General features: G+C 41.6%; 1 protein-coding gene across 7 annotated transcripts in view; it reads left to right on the top strand.

Moving 5' to 3' along the window:
• The window catches only part of robo2 (roundabout, axon guidance receptor, homolog 2 (Drosophila)), a 353,842-nt gene that overhangs the window by 325,303 nt on the left and 10,081 nt on the right, over positions 1-18,458 (top strand). For 5 of the 7 annotated variants that reach the window (XM_037776246.1, XM_037776242.1, XM_037776241.1 and 2 more), the window contains 5 exons: positions 1,409-1,681; positions 2,569-2,694; positions 8,203-8,362; positions 11,775-12,038; positions 12,985-13,199. In XM_037776246.1, coding sequence (XP_037632174.1) covers positions 1,409-1,681; positions 2,569-2,694; positions 8,203-8,362; positions 11,775-12,038; positions 12,985-13,199 — 1,038 coding nt within the window. The remainder of the gene's footprint in view (positions 1-1,408; positions 1,682-2,568; positions 2,695-8,202; positions 8,363-11,774; positions 12,039-12,984; positions 13,200-18,458) is intronic. The other 2 variants (XM_037776244.1, XM_037776247.1) reach the window with 1 other exon arrangement.

Raw genomic sequence — 18,458 nt, 5'->3', positions numbered from 1 at the left:
ACTATTTACGTGCGTAACTGTGTGCACATGCATAATGCAGGGTTCTATAACCAGCTAATGTTGTGAATGAGTGTGCGCGCTCATGGATGTATAAGAAACGTGTATAATGTTCGAGTGAATGAAGCATAGAATATGTTCAAGAGACAGCTGAGTCGCCCTAAACCAGTTCAAAATATTCCTTCATGTCCCCATCCTACAGAGAGCAGGAAAAAAGACGGAGTTGTATCTGACCAAGTTTTTCATTTGTCCCAGTCCTTCACAAACTCCCAAGCCTTGCGTGGACACTTGAAAGTGTAGTCCTGGTTGTTGTGCGAAAAGCACAGGCTGGCTGGAGAGCATATCTGAAAGCGTATCCCCCGCATGATGAGATGCCGGCAGACATCATTGAACTCCCGTCGGGTCTGCCTCACCTGGGCTGAGAGGTCCTGCTGAATGTAGATCTGGTTTCTGTTGTACAGAAGCTTGCCTTTTTCCTTGAATACGTGATTCAGCCTCCGTAATGCGCTTGGTGTTGCATTCAATACGGTTATTAAATCCTACCAGAGTCCGATGAAGTTTGGTAAACTTCTGATCCATTAAGGCGCTGATTTTCTGTGTGACATCCTGTGCGAGGACAGTAGCCAGGCCTCCTTCCTCGCAGGTGGCAGCGCCATACTGGCTAACGTTAGCTGTGGGCTCCATGCTAGTGGTCTGGAGTCGAATTGGAGGCGGACATGTTCGTACATAGATAGCCACCTTTAGAAAGTTCAGGCAGAGTCAAAAAGTAACTTGAAAATGTAAATTTGTATCTCGTGGTGACGGGAGGTCGGCGAAAAACGACTCCTCACGATGACGGCATCACGTGACCCCCGTGACGTGTTTTTAGTGACATTTGTGCCTTGGCGAGGCAAAACATGACACTGACACGCTACCCTGTCGCAGTTTTCCAACAGTACTTAAACGCAGCATGCATTTGTGGATCTGTTTGAGCTGGAGACCATGAAAATAGTCTCAAAAATCCAAACGCAAATGTAACCTGATCCGTGCACACACAGGAAGATGTGAAGTTGAAGCTAAAAATCTGTACATGAAATATTCATATTTATTCGGGTTGTGATGTGTCCATTCATAAAAGTGTTTTGTTCAAATTGATTGGTATTTGTGTGTAGATTGGAACACGAATTTGTGGGTACGCAAAATTACCCACAAATTGTTGTACACATTTGTAAATCTTATTTTTCATTTGTAGATCATATAACATACATTTGTGACCATATTACACATTTTGGCATGATATCAGGTTAGAAAAACAGATAAAAACAAACTAACAAGTGTTGTATTTAAATACTCCAGGGGGTTACAGCTGAGCTTCACATTTGTCTTAGAGGACAGCTATCCTATAAACTCCCTTCCTCTTCCTCTTTTCCAGATCTCCCCTCGGGGCAGGGGGATAAGACAGGCACCATGCTCTCCGATGGAGCCATCTACAGCAGCATAGACTTTACCACCAAAGCTAACTACAACAGCCCTGGCCAAACATCCCAGGCCACTCCCTACGCCACCACCCAGATCCTCCACTCCAGCAGCATCCACGAGCTGGCTGTGGACCTGCCCGAGGCCCAGTGGAAGGCCTCGCTCCAGGCCAAGCAGGAGATGGCCAGCCTGGGGTACTCGCTGCCCGACAAGAACTCCTGCAACAACAGTAAGCTATACTGACGGATACAGTTGTGTGCTACTAGCGAGTTGTAGGGATGTTGTTGCCCTCGTTTGTGAGGTTCAGCAAGGGTTTATAGAATATGTACAAACTTTTCCACCAAAAAAACCCCAACTGTGGCTTGAGGGAGGTTGCCTTAAAAAGAGTCATTTTCCTCCAGCAGACACCGTCTTGGTTACTCTCCAAGGTTGAATAAACATCTCATGAAGGAGTAGTGCAGTTGACTCATCCATCCATTTTATTCCCGGGTTTTCATGATAGTACCACTCCTCCTTTCAGCTTCAGAGTAATTGCCAATCCATTTTAGCTTGACTAATGTTTAAGAAAATAATCCAAATTAATTACCGCGGATTTGATGCGGGATTTTTTAAAGCCGAGTGGAGTTTCGTACTTGTAGGTGTAATGAGTATTCCTCATACATATTTATGATCTCATTTTCCAACAGTCTAAAAACAGATTAATTATAGTTTTTACATAGTCCCTTTAATGCAATGAATCTTTAAAAACGACTTTTCTAATCCTCCCTGTCATTATTTTAAGAAGTATGATCACACATGATTACTGTATGTATGATTATATCTCTCTGAAGGGGACCAAATATTGAGTTAAAACCTTCACTATTGACTCATTTATCTAATTGAAAATTGATTCAAACATTAGCGGCGTGTTTTTTTCAAATCAACAACAAATCAAATTTGTCCAGCAAATGCACTGTCGCATACAAATCCGAGGTTGAATACGTGCACCTTGTTGAATGTCTGAATCCTGAATATATCCCGCTTGCTTTAAGCTCTAACTGCATGTCTGCATGTGCTTGTGCTAACTGCCAATCACCTGATGCCACTGTGATATTTTCCCTTTAACCCCCACTGTAGCCCTCCTTTTCATTCCCGACTACCGATTGGCCGACGGATTGTCTAATAGAATCCCACACAACCAATCACAAGATTTCAGCACCACCAGCTCTCACAACAGCTCAGAGCGAAGCGGCAGTCTCTCAGGTTGGTTTACGCAGCGGCGGAGGATTTCATAAAAGCAAACACTCTCTGGGGCTCTGCTGCTTGACTTAATGATTGACTGATGTCTTAATTGCTTTATTGATCTGTTATTTGCATGTACTAACATGACATCTAAGAAAAATGTTATTAGCACAGTCCCTCTCCCTCACCAGAGATGCTTTGCCCACACAGCTCCCACTGCTTCCAGTTCATGACATGTGAATGCTTAATGCTGGATGCTTTTTATGTATATATTTATATTTTTTAGTTGCATAGGGTTCTGAGTATAATAACTGTATGTAGCCATGTTGTGATATTGAATTGGAGTCAACAGCTTATTGGAGCATAAAGAAGCAGGACATTTAAATCAGAGAGGAAGAATCGTACTATGATCTCCTGACAGAATATCGCTGCAAGTGCTAATGCTGGGTTTCTGCCATCAGAGCCGGTCCTTGTAAAGGCTTTGTCTCTCACTGTGTGAGTGAGCAGACGGGAATAGGGGCAGAGGGAGTCTTTCAGACAGAGTGGACTACACACACACACACACACACACACACACACCATTAGAGATGCTTGGCTGGGTAAAGTGGCAAAAATACCTCCCTTTTTCCCTCTTCCCCTAATGGCGGCTGACTACACTAAAACCCATGTTCAGAGAATTACAATGTCATTTATAGGACACCAAGGCAGCCCTTTGCCTGCCTCCCCTACACTCTCCTCCTTTATCTAGTTACAAGCCACTGCCTTAACTGGTCTGTAATTCAATGCTTCGGCACACAGAGGGCTGGAGAGAAGGATGTGGAGTGGCCATGCCTTACAGGCAGATTCATGCAGGTTACTGAGGGCTCTGACTGGTGCTGGCACGGCTTCTATTACAATTTCATGAGATGAAGAGAAACATAATTAACGAAAGATCCCCGCACAGTAGAATATGCCAGAGAATATGCTTTGAAAGAATACAAATACACTTATTCACATCCTTGCCGAGAATTAAATGAGAAGATCGATATCGCTCTCGCCTCTGTACGCTAGAGCCAGTAGCCTGTTAGCTTAGCTTAGCATTAAGATTGTGAGCAGGCGGAAACAGCTGGCCTGGCTCCGTTCATCGGTATCGATCCAGCCCCGTCGCACGAAAAGGCATATGAATGACACATTCAGGATAGTGTGCAAGGCAAAAGCATGCAATAAGAACATTGTTCTTGCTTTAGGCATGTCATTTGTACGCCATGTAGTCTGTACTGACTGCAGTGTAAATACATATGCGTAAATATGTTACTCTTAGAGCTAGTGACGTAGAATAATAAGGGAGAAAGAGTCTATGGTGCGCAGAAGGCTGAGATGGATGGGTCCAACAAGCACAGGACTTTCAACCAGGAGACCGGTGTTCCAGACGGTTTTGTTTTGTAAGTGACGTTTTTGACGCATTTTTTAGTGACGTTTGTGACGGGTATGTTACTTTGTTTCCATAAGTATTGTACTTAGTTTACGTAGGCCTACTTGTTTTAAGCCCAACCATGATGTTTTTCCTAAACCTAACTAAATGGTTTTGTTGCCTACACCTAAGTGAGTGGTGCTGGTACTGCGCCTTAATGCACACGTAATATAAACATGACACTGACATGCTATTCTCTGGTGGACAGGCGGGTCTGTTTCAGGCGTTGGCGTGACACTGGGTTGATCGATCTTCTCATCTAACTCTGGGCAAAGAAAGCGAATAAGCATATATAGGCAACAAAACCACTCAGCCTTGTGTTAGTTGGGCCCATCCACCACCACACAGTGTGTTTTTTCACACTTTAAACTACGTGACCACAGCACTTTCCCTGAGCGGATGGGCTTACATTGTAGTTAATGGAAAGCCCGGTCCGTCTCCTACCGCTGCTCAAGGATGCCTTGTGGCCGTGACAAAGCGTCGGTATTTGACGCCCTGGGAATGAGAACAGGCTGATATAAAGTACTGTAGGCTAATATCTATTTCAGGGAGCTTGGTGTACAGCTTTGCATGTTTAATTTTATAAATTAAATATAGAGATAATAAGTGGGCATCTGTATTAACAATGCTATAAGAGTGACTACATTAAAATAAGATGTGCTATTCATTAGACCTGCCGTTGCTATATCGAACAGGAGATAAGCACTAAAAATTGAAGAGGGGAAAAGTTGAAGTTCCAGTGCCTTGCTCTGCCTCTGAGGAGATGGAAGGAATAATAAATGTCAGGTCTGAAGGATGAGAGCGGGATGAAAAGGAACAGAAATAGAGCAGCTTTCATGGCAGCATGGATCTCCACTGGGGACATGAAGCTGCTCATTAAAACCTTTCTTAGTGTAGGGGAAAAGAGGTAGCTGCTGTTTTCTGTGTTTTCTGCAGCAGTCTGAGACCCTGAAGACTCCACACTTCCCTCACTACCCAGGCTGTCTATGAAGCACACGATTATGTGAAGTCCATTGTTGTGTGTGACCTGTTGTGCGCCATATATGTTGCATCTCCCCTCATTATGTAATATGTTGTTGTTTTTAAACTAATCTAAAAAAGGTGATAAATGACTTTCCGTTATTTTGATGTCCTTTTTGAAATGATTCTCCCACTCAGAAGTTATATCTGGCTGCATAGTCTTTCTAGCTGCTCTGTGGCTTTCCCCCTCAGCACTGACGCACCCAATGAAAACACAGCAAGCTCAAGGCTATGCAGCCCTACAGTTATAAGCTGGGAGCGCCCAAACCTTGGGTATAAATATACCCAACGCTGAATCTATATTTAGTATGAGTTCCCCTTTGAAGAGAGGCCCAGTTTTGTCAGAGGAGATGGCTTCGCCATGTAATTCCTGTATAGCTCCTAGCCACAGCCTCTCTCTCTCTGTATTTTTCATATTTGGGGTGAGCTGTTGTAATGTCAGTGCCAGACCATCTTTCCCTAGAAGAGGCTCATTTACAATATTGATGGCTGGTCTTGTGTGGAGGGACTAAGGATGATAGAACAATCGCGTCAGCTCACCATTTATTGGTAAAAGTCAAGCGTCGCCCAGAGGTGCGATTAGGAAACCCAATTACTTTCAGACTATACTTACACTGGTGCTGCCTGCCTTGGGCTTACAGTTGTTTCTTTTATTACTTCTATCCTTTATTAATCTTATTCTGACACCCCTTCTATCTCTCCATGCCTTATATTTACCCCCCAGCCCCAGCATTGTATACCATACTCATCTTTGCTTTGGTTCTTCTTCTGGGGAAAAGGCTTATAATAGTAACATAATAAGAATTTTCTTGACTTAAAACATATAGTGCAGATTTTCTTATTTCTCTGCCATCTGGCTTCCATCAAAATCAATAGAAATATAGAAATGATGACAGCGATCTGCTTTTTATCGTGCCTGAGTTGAGTCAGTTTATTAGATTACATTAGAGATGTTACATTGCACAAGTTGCAGTATTGGCAGCTTTTTTTGTATCGCTGGGAAAAGTGATTAAAGGCCGTTGGCAGCGAAGGCTAACCGACAGTCGACAGATACAAATGTGTTCAACAGAGTTTCCAAAGATGGCTCTCACTAATCTGTGTGGCTGGTGACGTCAGTCTGAGCTATTTCCTGGATTGAGATGTTAAGTGTTTACTGGTGGAGAGGCACTGCCACCAATGGATTTATACATGCAAATACCATGTAAGAGAAAGATGATGTATTAATAAACCTCCACGCTCAATAATTAATGGGACAGTATGGGAAGTATAGGACTGCACACCATGGAGATGCTATGCAGTGTGTGATCAACTTGATAGATATTGCAATTCAATATGGGATGTGATGAAACCAAATACCCATGTGTTCATTTGTCTTTATCTCTTGATTGTACATTTAGCAATTTGAACGTCTGCCATGACAAAGAATTGATTCTGTTCTGAATAGATGCAAAAAAAAAATGTAAAAAGAAATAATTGAATAGTTCCTAAGTGTGTCGACAGAAAAGAACTGTCTGTGACAGCAACTGTCTTGGTAATCGATTCATTTAGGTTTAGGTCTTTTTTTTAGCAAAAATGCAGAACATCCCCTGGTTCCATCTATACTATATATATATATATATATATGCAGAGAAAAGTAATATATAGATACTACTTTTCTCTGTCTTTGTGTGATAGTAAACTATATTATATATCTTAGGGTTGAGGAAGGCAGGCAATTTGAAGGTGTCACTGTAAGGTTTAGGAAATTGTAAAAGGCATTTTTGTACTAAATACTGACATCATCTAGACCAAACAATTGCAGATTTATTGAGAAAAATAAGATATATATATATACAGTATATATACAAATATATACTGTATATATATACTATTAACTTTTTTATAATGAAAATAATCATCAAAGTTGCAACCCTGATGTTTGGGTACCATGTTCTAACCACTGAGGTGGTAGTTAACAGGTTAAGTTCATTATAAAAGAAGAGAACTCTTGCCTTTGTGGAAGTTGTAATAATATATTTCCACATATACCAGCGAGTAACATATTACCAAAGGAGCTAGTAACACATTTTTAAGTAACCATCCAAAAAACTTTTTTTCCCTCAGTATTTTTTAAATGATAGATTGCCAGTAAATATGAACGAAACAGCTCTGACGTGTAGACAAAGTTAATGCAAATAAATGGTTTTCTTTATGTTTTTGCTACAGAACAAAATTGACTTTTAAATTGCATGATAAGCTAACCCTAGTAAGGGTTACATTTTTCCATCAGCATGTCTTCGTCCTCAGGACGATGTGTACACTGTATATACCTCAACTTAAAAACAGATTTGGTCTTGAAGTCAAATGTGTTTTAAAGAAATATAGGTTTCTTCCACTGCGATCAAACCGTACAAAACCCAGTATTGACCTGGCTGACAGATTTATAAAGATGGATGGGACGGAGGAGAATCTGGTGTTGAAGGGATATGAGTGGAAATGGATGGGGTTAGCCGCTCTCCGGTGTAATAAAAGAAATGAAAGTAGTAATAGACTCTCAGTGAATTCCATTAGGGACACACTGACACTACACAAGTCATTCATTATGATGATGCTGTGAAGTGAGATATTTCATTGTGGAACCCAAAGCCTGGTGTGAAAGGGGACACTGAGGGATGGGTGGAGCACAAAGGTCTGCCTCAACCTCGTTTACTGCCGCTCTCTCCTGTTTCTATGGAGATTTGAGGCTTTTCAGCCAATTAATCAATGGAAGCGAGCTTTTCATCCAGCAACCTTGAGCTTTTCTATGTAAGCACTGACATGCAGGAGCCCATTGAAATCCTGTGTTTGAAATTGTTTACGATTTTCTAAGGGCGTGTTGAAACGGAGTCCAAATTGATCTGTAATCTAAGTAGCATGTTTGGACTAAATTGAGTTTCTTCTGGACACACATTTGTCATATGGCAAAAGCAGCTACTGTAATTTGCAATGCCATCCCACTTGTATATTAGTTTTTAATTGATTTTCTTTGACAATCTAATTTTCAATGACTGTGTTTCTAAATGCCTTCTTTCCTTGTGTAGGTGGAAAGGGAGGAAAGAAGAAGAAGACCAAGGCTGGCTCCAAACCCACTAAAGCCAATGGATCCAACTGGGCCAATGTCCCCCTCCCCCCTCCCCCTATACACCCTCTCCCTGGCACCGAGATGGACCATTATCCCAATGAGCATCACGACGGAGGAGGGTATGTCCACTAGGGCTTTAAACAAATACAAACACATGATTCAAATATGAACAGTGTTCAGTGCAGGATAAAACAAGCACAGTTTTATTTTTCCCTCATGAGCACATATTGAAGCCTGGCACACTTGAGAGTAGACAGGAAACTGACAAGCTGAAGTTAAGGATCATCTCAAAAGCGAATGCAATATGGCCAAGAGGGCTTTTCAGATTTTTGTCAATATCTTTTGCATTTATTTTCAAAAACGTTTCAAGCCAATTTAATTATTTCCTATTGGTAAGACCTTCTGTTCTATTTCAGTTAGCTAACACTATTTCTACCCATGCCATTAACAGTTAGCCTCAGTTTAGGTATATGTATTTAGGTATAATATTTACCTACATTTTAGGTCACCATTTACCTTAAAAGTTAAGGTAAATGGTTAAAATATTTTGTTACAGATGTAATTTTGTATATTTTGTGGGCAGCTAAACATATATAGTGGGCAACCTCCGGGTCTGAAAAGTGAAGCTAATGAGGAAGTGCCTTAAACTTGCATTCTTTCTAACAGCCAGCGGGGGGCGACTCCTCTAGGTTGCAAAAAGAAGTCAGACTTTATAGAAGTGTATGAGAAAATGAGCCTACTTCTCACTTGATTTATTACCTCAGTAAACATTGTAAACATGAGTTTATGGTCTCAATCTCTAGTTTCAAGTCTTCTTCAATACAGCATGATGTTCATTTAGTAAATGATGGTCCCATTTAGAGTCAAATAGACAATAAAGCAGGGGATGCTTTAGGGCGGGCTACCTTGTGATTGACAGGTCACTACCACAACGCTGAAAGTTAATTGTAACATTTTGGTCGCCTACAAATGTCTTATTCAGCGTTCGGTTGCACTTAGCTCCACCCTCTTGTGTCACATCTGGTTGCAAAAAAACAAGATGGCAACGGCCAAAAACCAAGATGGCGACGGCCAAAAATGCTGAACTCGAGGCTTCAAAACAGCAGTCCACACACCAATGGGTGAGGTCACGGTGACTACGTCCACTTCTTATATACAGTGCTAATACATAAACTTGTGAGAGGTAAAAATGGCAGTAGAAAACAAATGAACACAGAAGATAAAATAGTAGTATAGACGATTTCTAACAATTTGGGGTGTAAGTCTCACCGACATCCAATATTAATCTTAATACTTCTATTCTTATTTGGTGAAATAAACAGACACAGATAGTATTTATACTGACTGTACCTCTGTACCTGTACTACCAGCTCTGTTGTATATTGAGCTTGCTTATTGCTGTCATTGTATGTTTCCTCCTCTGACTACCTCAGTAGCAGAGAATCTAGCATCTTGCTTGCTGGAACAAAAAAGACAGCGCCTGCCAACGTAAGCAACACCACACATCGCTGTGTGCAATAACAGGGTTCATCTCTGTTTTCTCTGCAGCTAATTGCTGTACTACTGTACATCTGGAGAAAAGTGAAGGATCAATGTGTGTATAGTCTCCACAGGCAGGCCAGATATACACACACATACTCACTAACACAGGCTCTTGCACAAAAACTCATATACAGATGGCTGCAGATCAAACTATCTGCCGATCCTGTCTTCAATCTATGGGAAGACTTCATGACTGGAAAGTAAATGGAGGAGAAAAAAACAACAATGTTCAAGCAGTCTCCTGCTGCTACTAGCATGTAGACACAGATGGTTTCAGATTAATCTATTTGCTGAATTCCATAGTGGGGGAAAAAAACGATAATTGCATTGTTTCACAAAGAGAAAAGGGAGACAGACGGAGAGAGAGGGGGATTTCTACCAGCGCAGTGTCATCCCTGTCCCGGTCTGAAGTAGATGTAAAAAGCTGCCAGTTCTTCTATATGTCTGATGCAATGCTAATCTTAAGTTTATCTATACACTAATTATATTCAAATTTTTTGACATTTCATTTAGTCTAATGAACCCAACAGAAGATCAGACATGCCCTACTGTAGCTACAAAGTAACAGAGGCTTATTTAAGTGATAGTGTGTGTCTCTCTCTTTGGTCCAGTAGCTGCTATGTCCTCTCACTCCCATTTCCAATGTGGGAGAGTCATCTGCTTTAATAGGCTATCTGGCAAATGAAGAGTCCCGTGCACTGTAAATCTGAGGGTGCTCTTAATGGCTGCAGATTAAAACAGTTATGTCCTATGGAGTGTGCACTGACAAATTTCTTTAATGAACATTTTCTTTATGGCTAGTATTATTTCAGCATGTATAAGCACAGCTATGAGGAAGTGAAGCCTGACTACCTCCATAATTCCACTCAGGGCTGTCGTATAACAAATTCTTCCGAAAGTTGGACAAGGTCACAAAGCTCTATGTTAGTATGTAGAAGGTTCTATTACAATAGTTATAGTTTTATGATGTCTGCTATTCCCTCCCTACATTTGGGGACAATATCACAGACCATAATGTAGTTCTGTTTCCGTCCATACTGTATGTATTTTACCAATTTATTTTGTCATTACGCATAGCTTTTAAATAAATGAGCTGTGTTTAATACGTGAGACTCATTTAGCATTTTCTTATAGTCTTCAAATACAGATGATCAGACTAGAGCTGGAACAATTAGTCGATTAACAGCAAAATTAATCTGCAAATATTTTGGTAATGGATTGATCATTTCAGTCATTATTTAAGCCAAACATGCCAAACATTGGGCCGCATACAGAAACATTCTCTTAAATTTCTTATATATTTTCTCTTCATTTTCTGTTACGAGAACAAATAAGATAGAGATGCCACCAAAAAATGTGGTAAGAAGAACTTCCATGCATATGCATTGAAACAGACATAGGCCTATATTACTACTGTTACTGGTACTGTCAAATCAACTTCAACAAAGTAAACGTGATATTCCCGAGCTTCAGTACTGGTGTTTACAAGAAATTCAAGGGTTCCATACAACGTTTTCTTATAGTCTTAATTGGGATCAGTGGACCAATTTCTTTAACCCACAAATGTAATAATCCAGTCATTATTACTCTAAAACATCTAAATTTGATTATATGATATTCATTTTATTTTTTTTAATGTTCCTCAAAATTGAAACCCTTTTTGCTTTGGAAAAACAATTTGTGGACTGTGAAACAAGATATTTTTTCTTTGGTGAATCCCAGAAATCAATGGGTACTAACAAAATAAGAAAAAAGAAATAAGATAAAATGTGTTTGCATATCACCTCCTGCATGAGGCCCATTGTGAGTATCGTATATCAGTATTTTCTCCGTTGTTTCCATTGTTTCATTAATGAAAACAATGAACCAAATAACCTGAAGATAATCAATAATAAAAAAAAAAGGATTATTAGTTGCAGCCCCAGATCGGACTAAAGATTGGATACACAATTTCACACATCAACAAGTAAACGTCTCTTCCTACACCAGGTATGAGAGTGACGGTTGGGGCCCGCCCATGCCCGTGCAGACCTATCTCCACCAGGGCATGGAGGATGAGCTGGAGGAGGAGGAGGAGAGGGTTCCCACCCCGCCCATCCGAGGGGTCGCCTCCTCCCCAGCTGCCGTGTCCTTTGGACAGCAGTCCACGGCCACCCTTACCCCTTCTCCTCGGGACGAGATGCAGCCCATGCTCCAGGCCCATCTGGACGAGCTGACCAGAGCATACCAACTGGACATGGCAAAACAGACATGGTAAACACTGCAGTACTAAAACAGCATTATAAAGATTTAAATCTATCTAGAAAGATATATTGTTATTGTTGATAATATATGCATTGTTGTCATTTTGAACTGCTTACTGTACATTCTGTTCTGCATGTACTGCTGCCAGGATTTATTTAGCTCCTGCAGTATTCTTCATGTCAACTGTGTGTGCAGTGGAGATAAACCCATTAATCATTTCATTTTAATGGGCCCATGCTACCACTTAGGCGACTACTGTATTTTGCTCACTCTAAGAGACACAATTTCCTACCCACGGTTGTTTACTCCCCCCACACACCCATGCAGCACATTCCATTGTTGTTGTGCTCATGAAAGTCAGATGAAGGCCATGCCTCATTCTGACGGCAATGCCAAGAGAATGAGAGACTGGCGTTCATTCATAATAGTGAAGTGTGGGGGGTGGGGGATGACAGGGAAGCCTTGTCAGGAAGGAGATGTCATGTTACCCAGTAATGACTATGTTGGTTAGAGAGCATCTCTGACAACACCAGAGGGCCAGTAATTACAACCAATTCCCACTGCAAACCGCGTCAAAGACATTGCACTCCTCAAAACAAATGCGGCTGTCAGCCGAGCGGGTTGCCACTGAGGTGACAGCCATGTGTCGACGGGCCTGGAGAGCATGCCTTTGTACCATCCGCAGCGGCAATTAGCGGGTCATTGTGTTAGCATGCAAGCAGCAACGTAGAATTAGTGGAATTGTCCAAATTTATTCATCGCTTCACATATGAAAGAGGTCTCTAAAATTAGTTTTACACTTCCACATGCATCCTTATTTTTCCGCCTTCCTGTGGCATAGAAACTACTGAATATTCCCTTTATTCTCTCTATATTCATCATTCCTCCATATTCCTTGATTATATACTGTATGTGGATTCCAGTAGAGTAATGTGCTGTTTCTTTCTCTTCACAGGCACATGCAGGTGGGCTCTCTTCCTCCACAGGCTCCCGCTCCTCCAGTGGGCTACGTGTCGAGCACAATGGTTTCTGACCTCGACACTGACCTGCCTGATGAGGATGAGGAGGAGGAGGAAGAAGAGGAGGATGAAGGCTATGGAGCCAGGCATCCCCGCGGCATTGAGCACACACCAGGGTCTAGCATGGACAACCTGGACAGCTCTTTAACAGGTAAGGCTGATTCTAAATTGTGACTATTGGGGCGCTTCTTTGTTTTTGTAACGTGTTTGTTAACCATATTGTAATGTATTTTAATACAGTATTTTTCATGCTATACATACAGTATGTATACTAGGGCTGTCAAACGATTAAAATATTTAATTGCATGATTGTCCATAGTTAATCATGATTAATCACAAATTAATCTCACATTTTTTATCTGTTCACAATGTAGCTTAAAGGGAGATTTGTCAAGTATTTACGGTAATACTCTTATCAACATGGGAGTGGACATATATGCTGCTTTATGCAAATGTATGAATATATTTATTACTGGAAATCAATTAACAATACAAAGCAATGACAAATATTGTCCAGAAACCCTCACAGGTACTGCATTTAGCATAGAAAATATGCTCAAATCATAACATGGCAAACTGCAGCCCAACAGGCAACAACAGCTGTCAGTGTGTCAGTGTGCTGACTTGACTATGGCTTGCCCCAAAACTGCATGTGATTATCATAAAGTGGGCATGCCTGTAAAGGGGAGACTCGTGGGTACCCATAGAACCCATTTACATTCACATATCTTGAGGTCAGAGGTCAAGGGACCCCTTTGAAAACGGCCATTTTTTCATCGGAAATATTTAGCCTAAGTTTGGAGTGTTATTTAGCCATCTTCACCACAAGCTAGTATGAAATGGTTGGTACCGATGGATTCAAAGCATTTGATTATCTAGTTTCATATGATACCAGTATCTTCATTCTAGGGCTTAAAATTGAACATGCTACAACCTCCGAAAGATCGATATCGTTAAAGAAATTAGTGGTGTTCAAACGAATTTGCGTTAACAGGTCATTATGGCGTTAACTCTGACAGCCCTAATGTATACATTTATACAATTAAGTTGTATTATTATTTTTTGTTCAAATCAAAATGATTACGTTCTCATGACTCTGAATGGGAAAACATTTGATTCCCATTGTTGCTCCATCTTGTCTCACAGTGAATGGATTGTTGCTCCCGACATGTTCTCCATCAGTCTGCTATGAGTTCATTTTTATGTGAACATGCTTACCGAGTGTCCCTCAATCAAGTTTTTTAAGCACTTTTGGCAGACTCCGGGGAATTCTAATTATCATTTCCAAAAAAAGAGATAAGAAAGTCCATGAATTTTAAACAGGATAGTGAGAGGGAAATTAAGAGGGAGATGCAAGGCGAGAAGGGGAGAGCGACTGTGATTTAACAGCGCCACCCATATCTTTGAAATAAATTTCACGTGCGGCACATTCCACTGCAGACTGGAGACACCATTTCCATTTTTACAACTCACTGAAAACTTTTACAGCCGTCTGTCGGGGGACATGTGAAGGGCGTGACATTGCAGCAGCGGAGCTGGGTGCTGGACTGCTGCTCTCATACTGACCAGGCCACGCTGTCCATCTGTACACTGGAGGGATATATTTCTGAAAAATATGTGAACTATAGGGGACAAGTTGTGATACTTGATGCTGGTGTAGTGTAACTGTCTATCAGGTCTTCCAATGAATCTGTGAATACTAAAAAATAAAATCCATATTGGGCAATTTATGGGTGGAAAGAAACGGGTTGCTGGACTGATCCTCTCATACTGACTAGAACACACTATCCCATACTTGCCAACCTTGAGACCTTAACAATAGGGAGAATTTCCCCCTCTGGAGTAAAACTTGTGTGAATCTCTAACATTAACTAATATTCATCAGTTTTCAGTTTTTTTTGCGCCAGTTTGAGTATTTCTTTCAGTTATCTCTCTCCATTTCTCTCTCTGTCTCTCACCCACTGAACGCCCTTTCAGACACAATGCAACAACGGCACCACTGCGCTCTAAACCCCGTTATTTCTAACGACTTGTGCCACGCCACTACGGCTTTTCGCTACGTCGAGCAAAGCTCAATTTTGGGCCCTGTGCGCTGTGATGTGCGCTGATCCCAGCGGCGAGCGCAGCTCACTCGTGAGCTCAAACTGCGCTGTGTGGTGAGCATAGACTGCTCTCTTTCACCAGGAAACGACATTTGCTGTAGCTCCATTGTCGTTAGCTTATCGATGTGGTACAGTGCCAGAAACAGGTTAAGATAACGAATAAGACAAAAAGTGTGAAAATTTGCCATAAATTGGGAGAAATACGGGAGAATTGAGACTCCCGTTTTTCATTGCCCTCTCCTGGGTTCCTCCTGGAAAAATTGGGAGGATTGGCAAGTATGCACTACCCATCTGAAGACTGGAGGGATATAGTTCTGAAACATGTGTGCACTATAGGGACAAGTTGTGATATTTGATGCTGATGTAGTGTAACTGTCTATCAGGTCTTCCAGTGAAGTCTGTGAATACTAAAAAATAAAATCCATATTGGGGAATTTATGGGTGGAAGAAAATGGGAAGCGAGCAGAAAGTATGTGAAGGTAGAGGAGCTGAGCCAGTGGAGAGAGAGAAAGCATGAGAATAAGAGGGTTGACAGCGCTGCTTGTTGGTCTACCCTGTCAGTGGCAGCCCTAAACAGTAGTTTTCCATGGGATGATGGAACAGTGGTTTTGGTTACGCTGACACATGCTACTGCTGATATATTTAGAGGAATATAAAGCAGCAACCGGGCCCTAATCTACTGCATCTCTCCTCCACTGTATTACTCTGAAGACAGCACTATTTCTTCTTATCTCTCTGCAAGTCTGCCTCGCGCCCCATCGTTTTACAACACAGACGTGGTGCCGGTTCCAGGGTTAGCGGGAGGAAGAGAGGGAGGAAGAGAGGGAGGATAGGGGGAAATCGCTGAGATTTATTGCGGCCACCATTTTGAGGGTGCACAAATAGGGGAGGGAGTGAGATTCCTGTCGAGCCTCGCCTGATAGATTTGTCATTGTTTTAATAATATGGAAATAGGTCTGTTTTCATAATGTTAATACCAAAGGCCAGTAAATCAAACATTTTCACTGATGCTGCTCCAGAAAACAAAGCGAGCCTTCTCCTCTGGGGCTGTTTTTCTCCAGCAGATTGTCTGCACCATCCTTCCAGTGTGTTATTCCATTCTTTCAGATAATACCACACATTTCTTTAGCGGATAATTGTAAATCCTGATGCTGTGGTGGGTATTGCAGAGCCATGTCTTGCTTGAGCCAGAGAGATGAAGTGAACACATACCTGGCTTTGTGCGTAGGCGTTGTAGGTCGTGTAAAGGCGAGATGTGGTAGCGGCGAGTGAAGCTGTTGCGCCTACTGTTCTGGGCGATTACTCTCCCATAAAGCCCTGCCAGGTTTGTGAGGAGCAGGGTCACGTCTCCTGGCGGCAGGCAGAGACGCCTGCTCGTCAGGGGGAATGATTTTCCTCCTTAACGACATGCAGATTAGGGTTTCCGTCAGTATAAATCAGTTTTAGTGGCAGGAGGGACCTGGGCTGGGTTTTACTGCCCACCAACCATCTCCCGTTTACTGGCATTTCTCTAACAGCGCGTGGAGCACGGGAGGTGGCGGCCAGTGGTTTTTAGAGTGCACGGCTCGGCCCATTGCTCTGGTTCAAGACACGATAAAATGACGGACCCGTAGTGCAAACCTTTGTCTGGAGCTGCGGAGAAAAAAATCCCACATTTCTGGGGCAAAAGAAGAAAACCTGATTGAATTTTTTATCAAATTATGTGACAATGATCACAGTTTGATTGGACAGCTATTTCTGAGAATAGAAGTGCTCCAGAGGTCCAGCAGTAGAAAGTGGCAGTTAGTGCAACTGAAAAGTCATTCTGTGATGTGATTTGCTGAGGCAGTGTTCCTTCGCCGAGCCGGAGGAGTTGGAAGCTTCGGTGCTTTGGCTGGCACTGCCTATACTTCAATATCTGCTCTATTCTTTGTGGGAGGATTGAACCCAGTGGAATTGCTGTCTTTCTCTCTCAGAAGAAAAACCTCTTAGAAAAGAATTTCAAAGAAAATAGATGGAGGGCTCGCAGTAGTTACTGCCTAGGATTTCAGTTAGCGCTGCAAAAATGGGTTGTGTAAGGCACTCGCTACAGCACCTTATGCAAGCTTATATTTTATAGACGTTTCCATTAATCTGAGAGCGTTTCACTGCAATAGGAGTGAAAATCTGTTGCAACTTCAGCCGTCAAAGGTGCAATTCCCTGAAGCCGCATCCAGTGACCGAGTAACCACCTCTCTGAGACATATGGTTTCAGATGCAGAGACTCACAGATGGGGAAGTTGGAAAACTCTTTGAAGGATAAATTACCCACAATCATATTACCAAGTCTTATTTGAAATGTGTCATATTGTATTGCACCATCTGTGAGACAAACGCAGCTAATATACAGTATTTGTATGTTCATGTGAATCTCTGAACTCTGCCAACTGCCCTGGCCACGATTACGCCCCCTTTTGTATCACGCTGACCTTTTAATAAATCCTGCTGCTAACTTTTTTGTTCCCGTCGCTATCTCTACAACCTTTACCCCCACATCTCCCCGGTTCTCTGTTCCAGCAGTCTGTTCGATCGCATCACTACTGTGTTCTGCCTGTGTGAGGGAGAGATAGACCGTGTGTGAGCAGAGCACTTGGTTTCGTGCCACTTGAGCGAAGTCTGCCAAACCAGTCCCACTGAAAGCTGTCACATTAGCCGACTGTTCTCCGTGTTTTCGCTTGCTAGAGTGGCGTATTTTTTATTGGCAGGCTCATACTTTTATATTTAAAGTGCTGGCCTAGCTTTTTATGTGAAGAAAAAAAAAGCAAAGCATGAAGAAATACTTACAGTAGCACAGATGTATAAGCCAAAAGTCTTACAATATCTTCCTTATGCACACGCTTTCAATCCTGTTAAATACTCAATTATGTTTGTTAAGTAGGGTATTGATTTATTTTCCCATCTTTTAATCATCTTCAAAGTTTTAGTAGAAGTGTCAGTTAGAACTTCAGTAGCTATAAGTGTGATACCTTGATTTTATGTTAAAATTAGGGCTGTCGATCGATTAAAATATTTCATCGCGATTAAACACATGATTAGTCACGATTAATCAAAAATGAATCGCACATTTTTATATCTGTTCAAAATGTACCTTAAAGGGAGATTTGTCAAATATTTAATACTATTATCAGCTGGACAAATCTGCTGCTTTATGCAAATGTATGCATATATTTATTATTGTAAATCAATTAACAACACAAAACAATGACAGATATTGATCCAGAAACCCTCACAGGTACTGCATTCAGCATAAAACATATGCTCAAATCATAACATGGCAAACTGCAGCCCAA

The sequence above is a fragment of the Sebastes umbrosus genome, chromosome 7, assembly GCF_015220745.1.
Source record: "Sebastes umbrosus isolate fSebUmb1 chromosome 7, fSebUmb1.pri, whole genome shotgun sequence".
Taxonomy (NCBI): domain Eukaryota; kingdom Metazoa; phylum Chordata; class Actinopteri; order Perciformes; family Sebastidae; genus Sebastes; species Sebastes umbrosus.
Note: the sequence above shows the minus strand (reverse complement) of the source record. Positions and strands in the feature narration are given on the sequence as shown.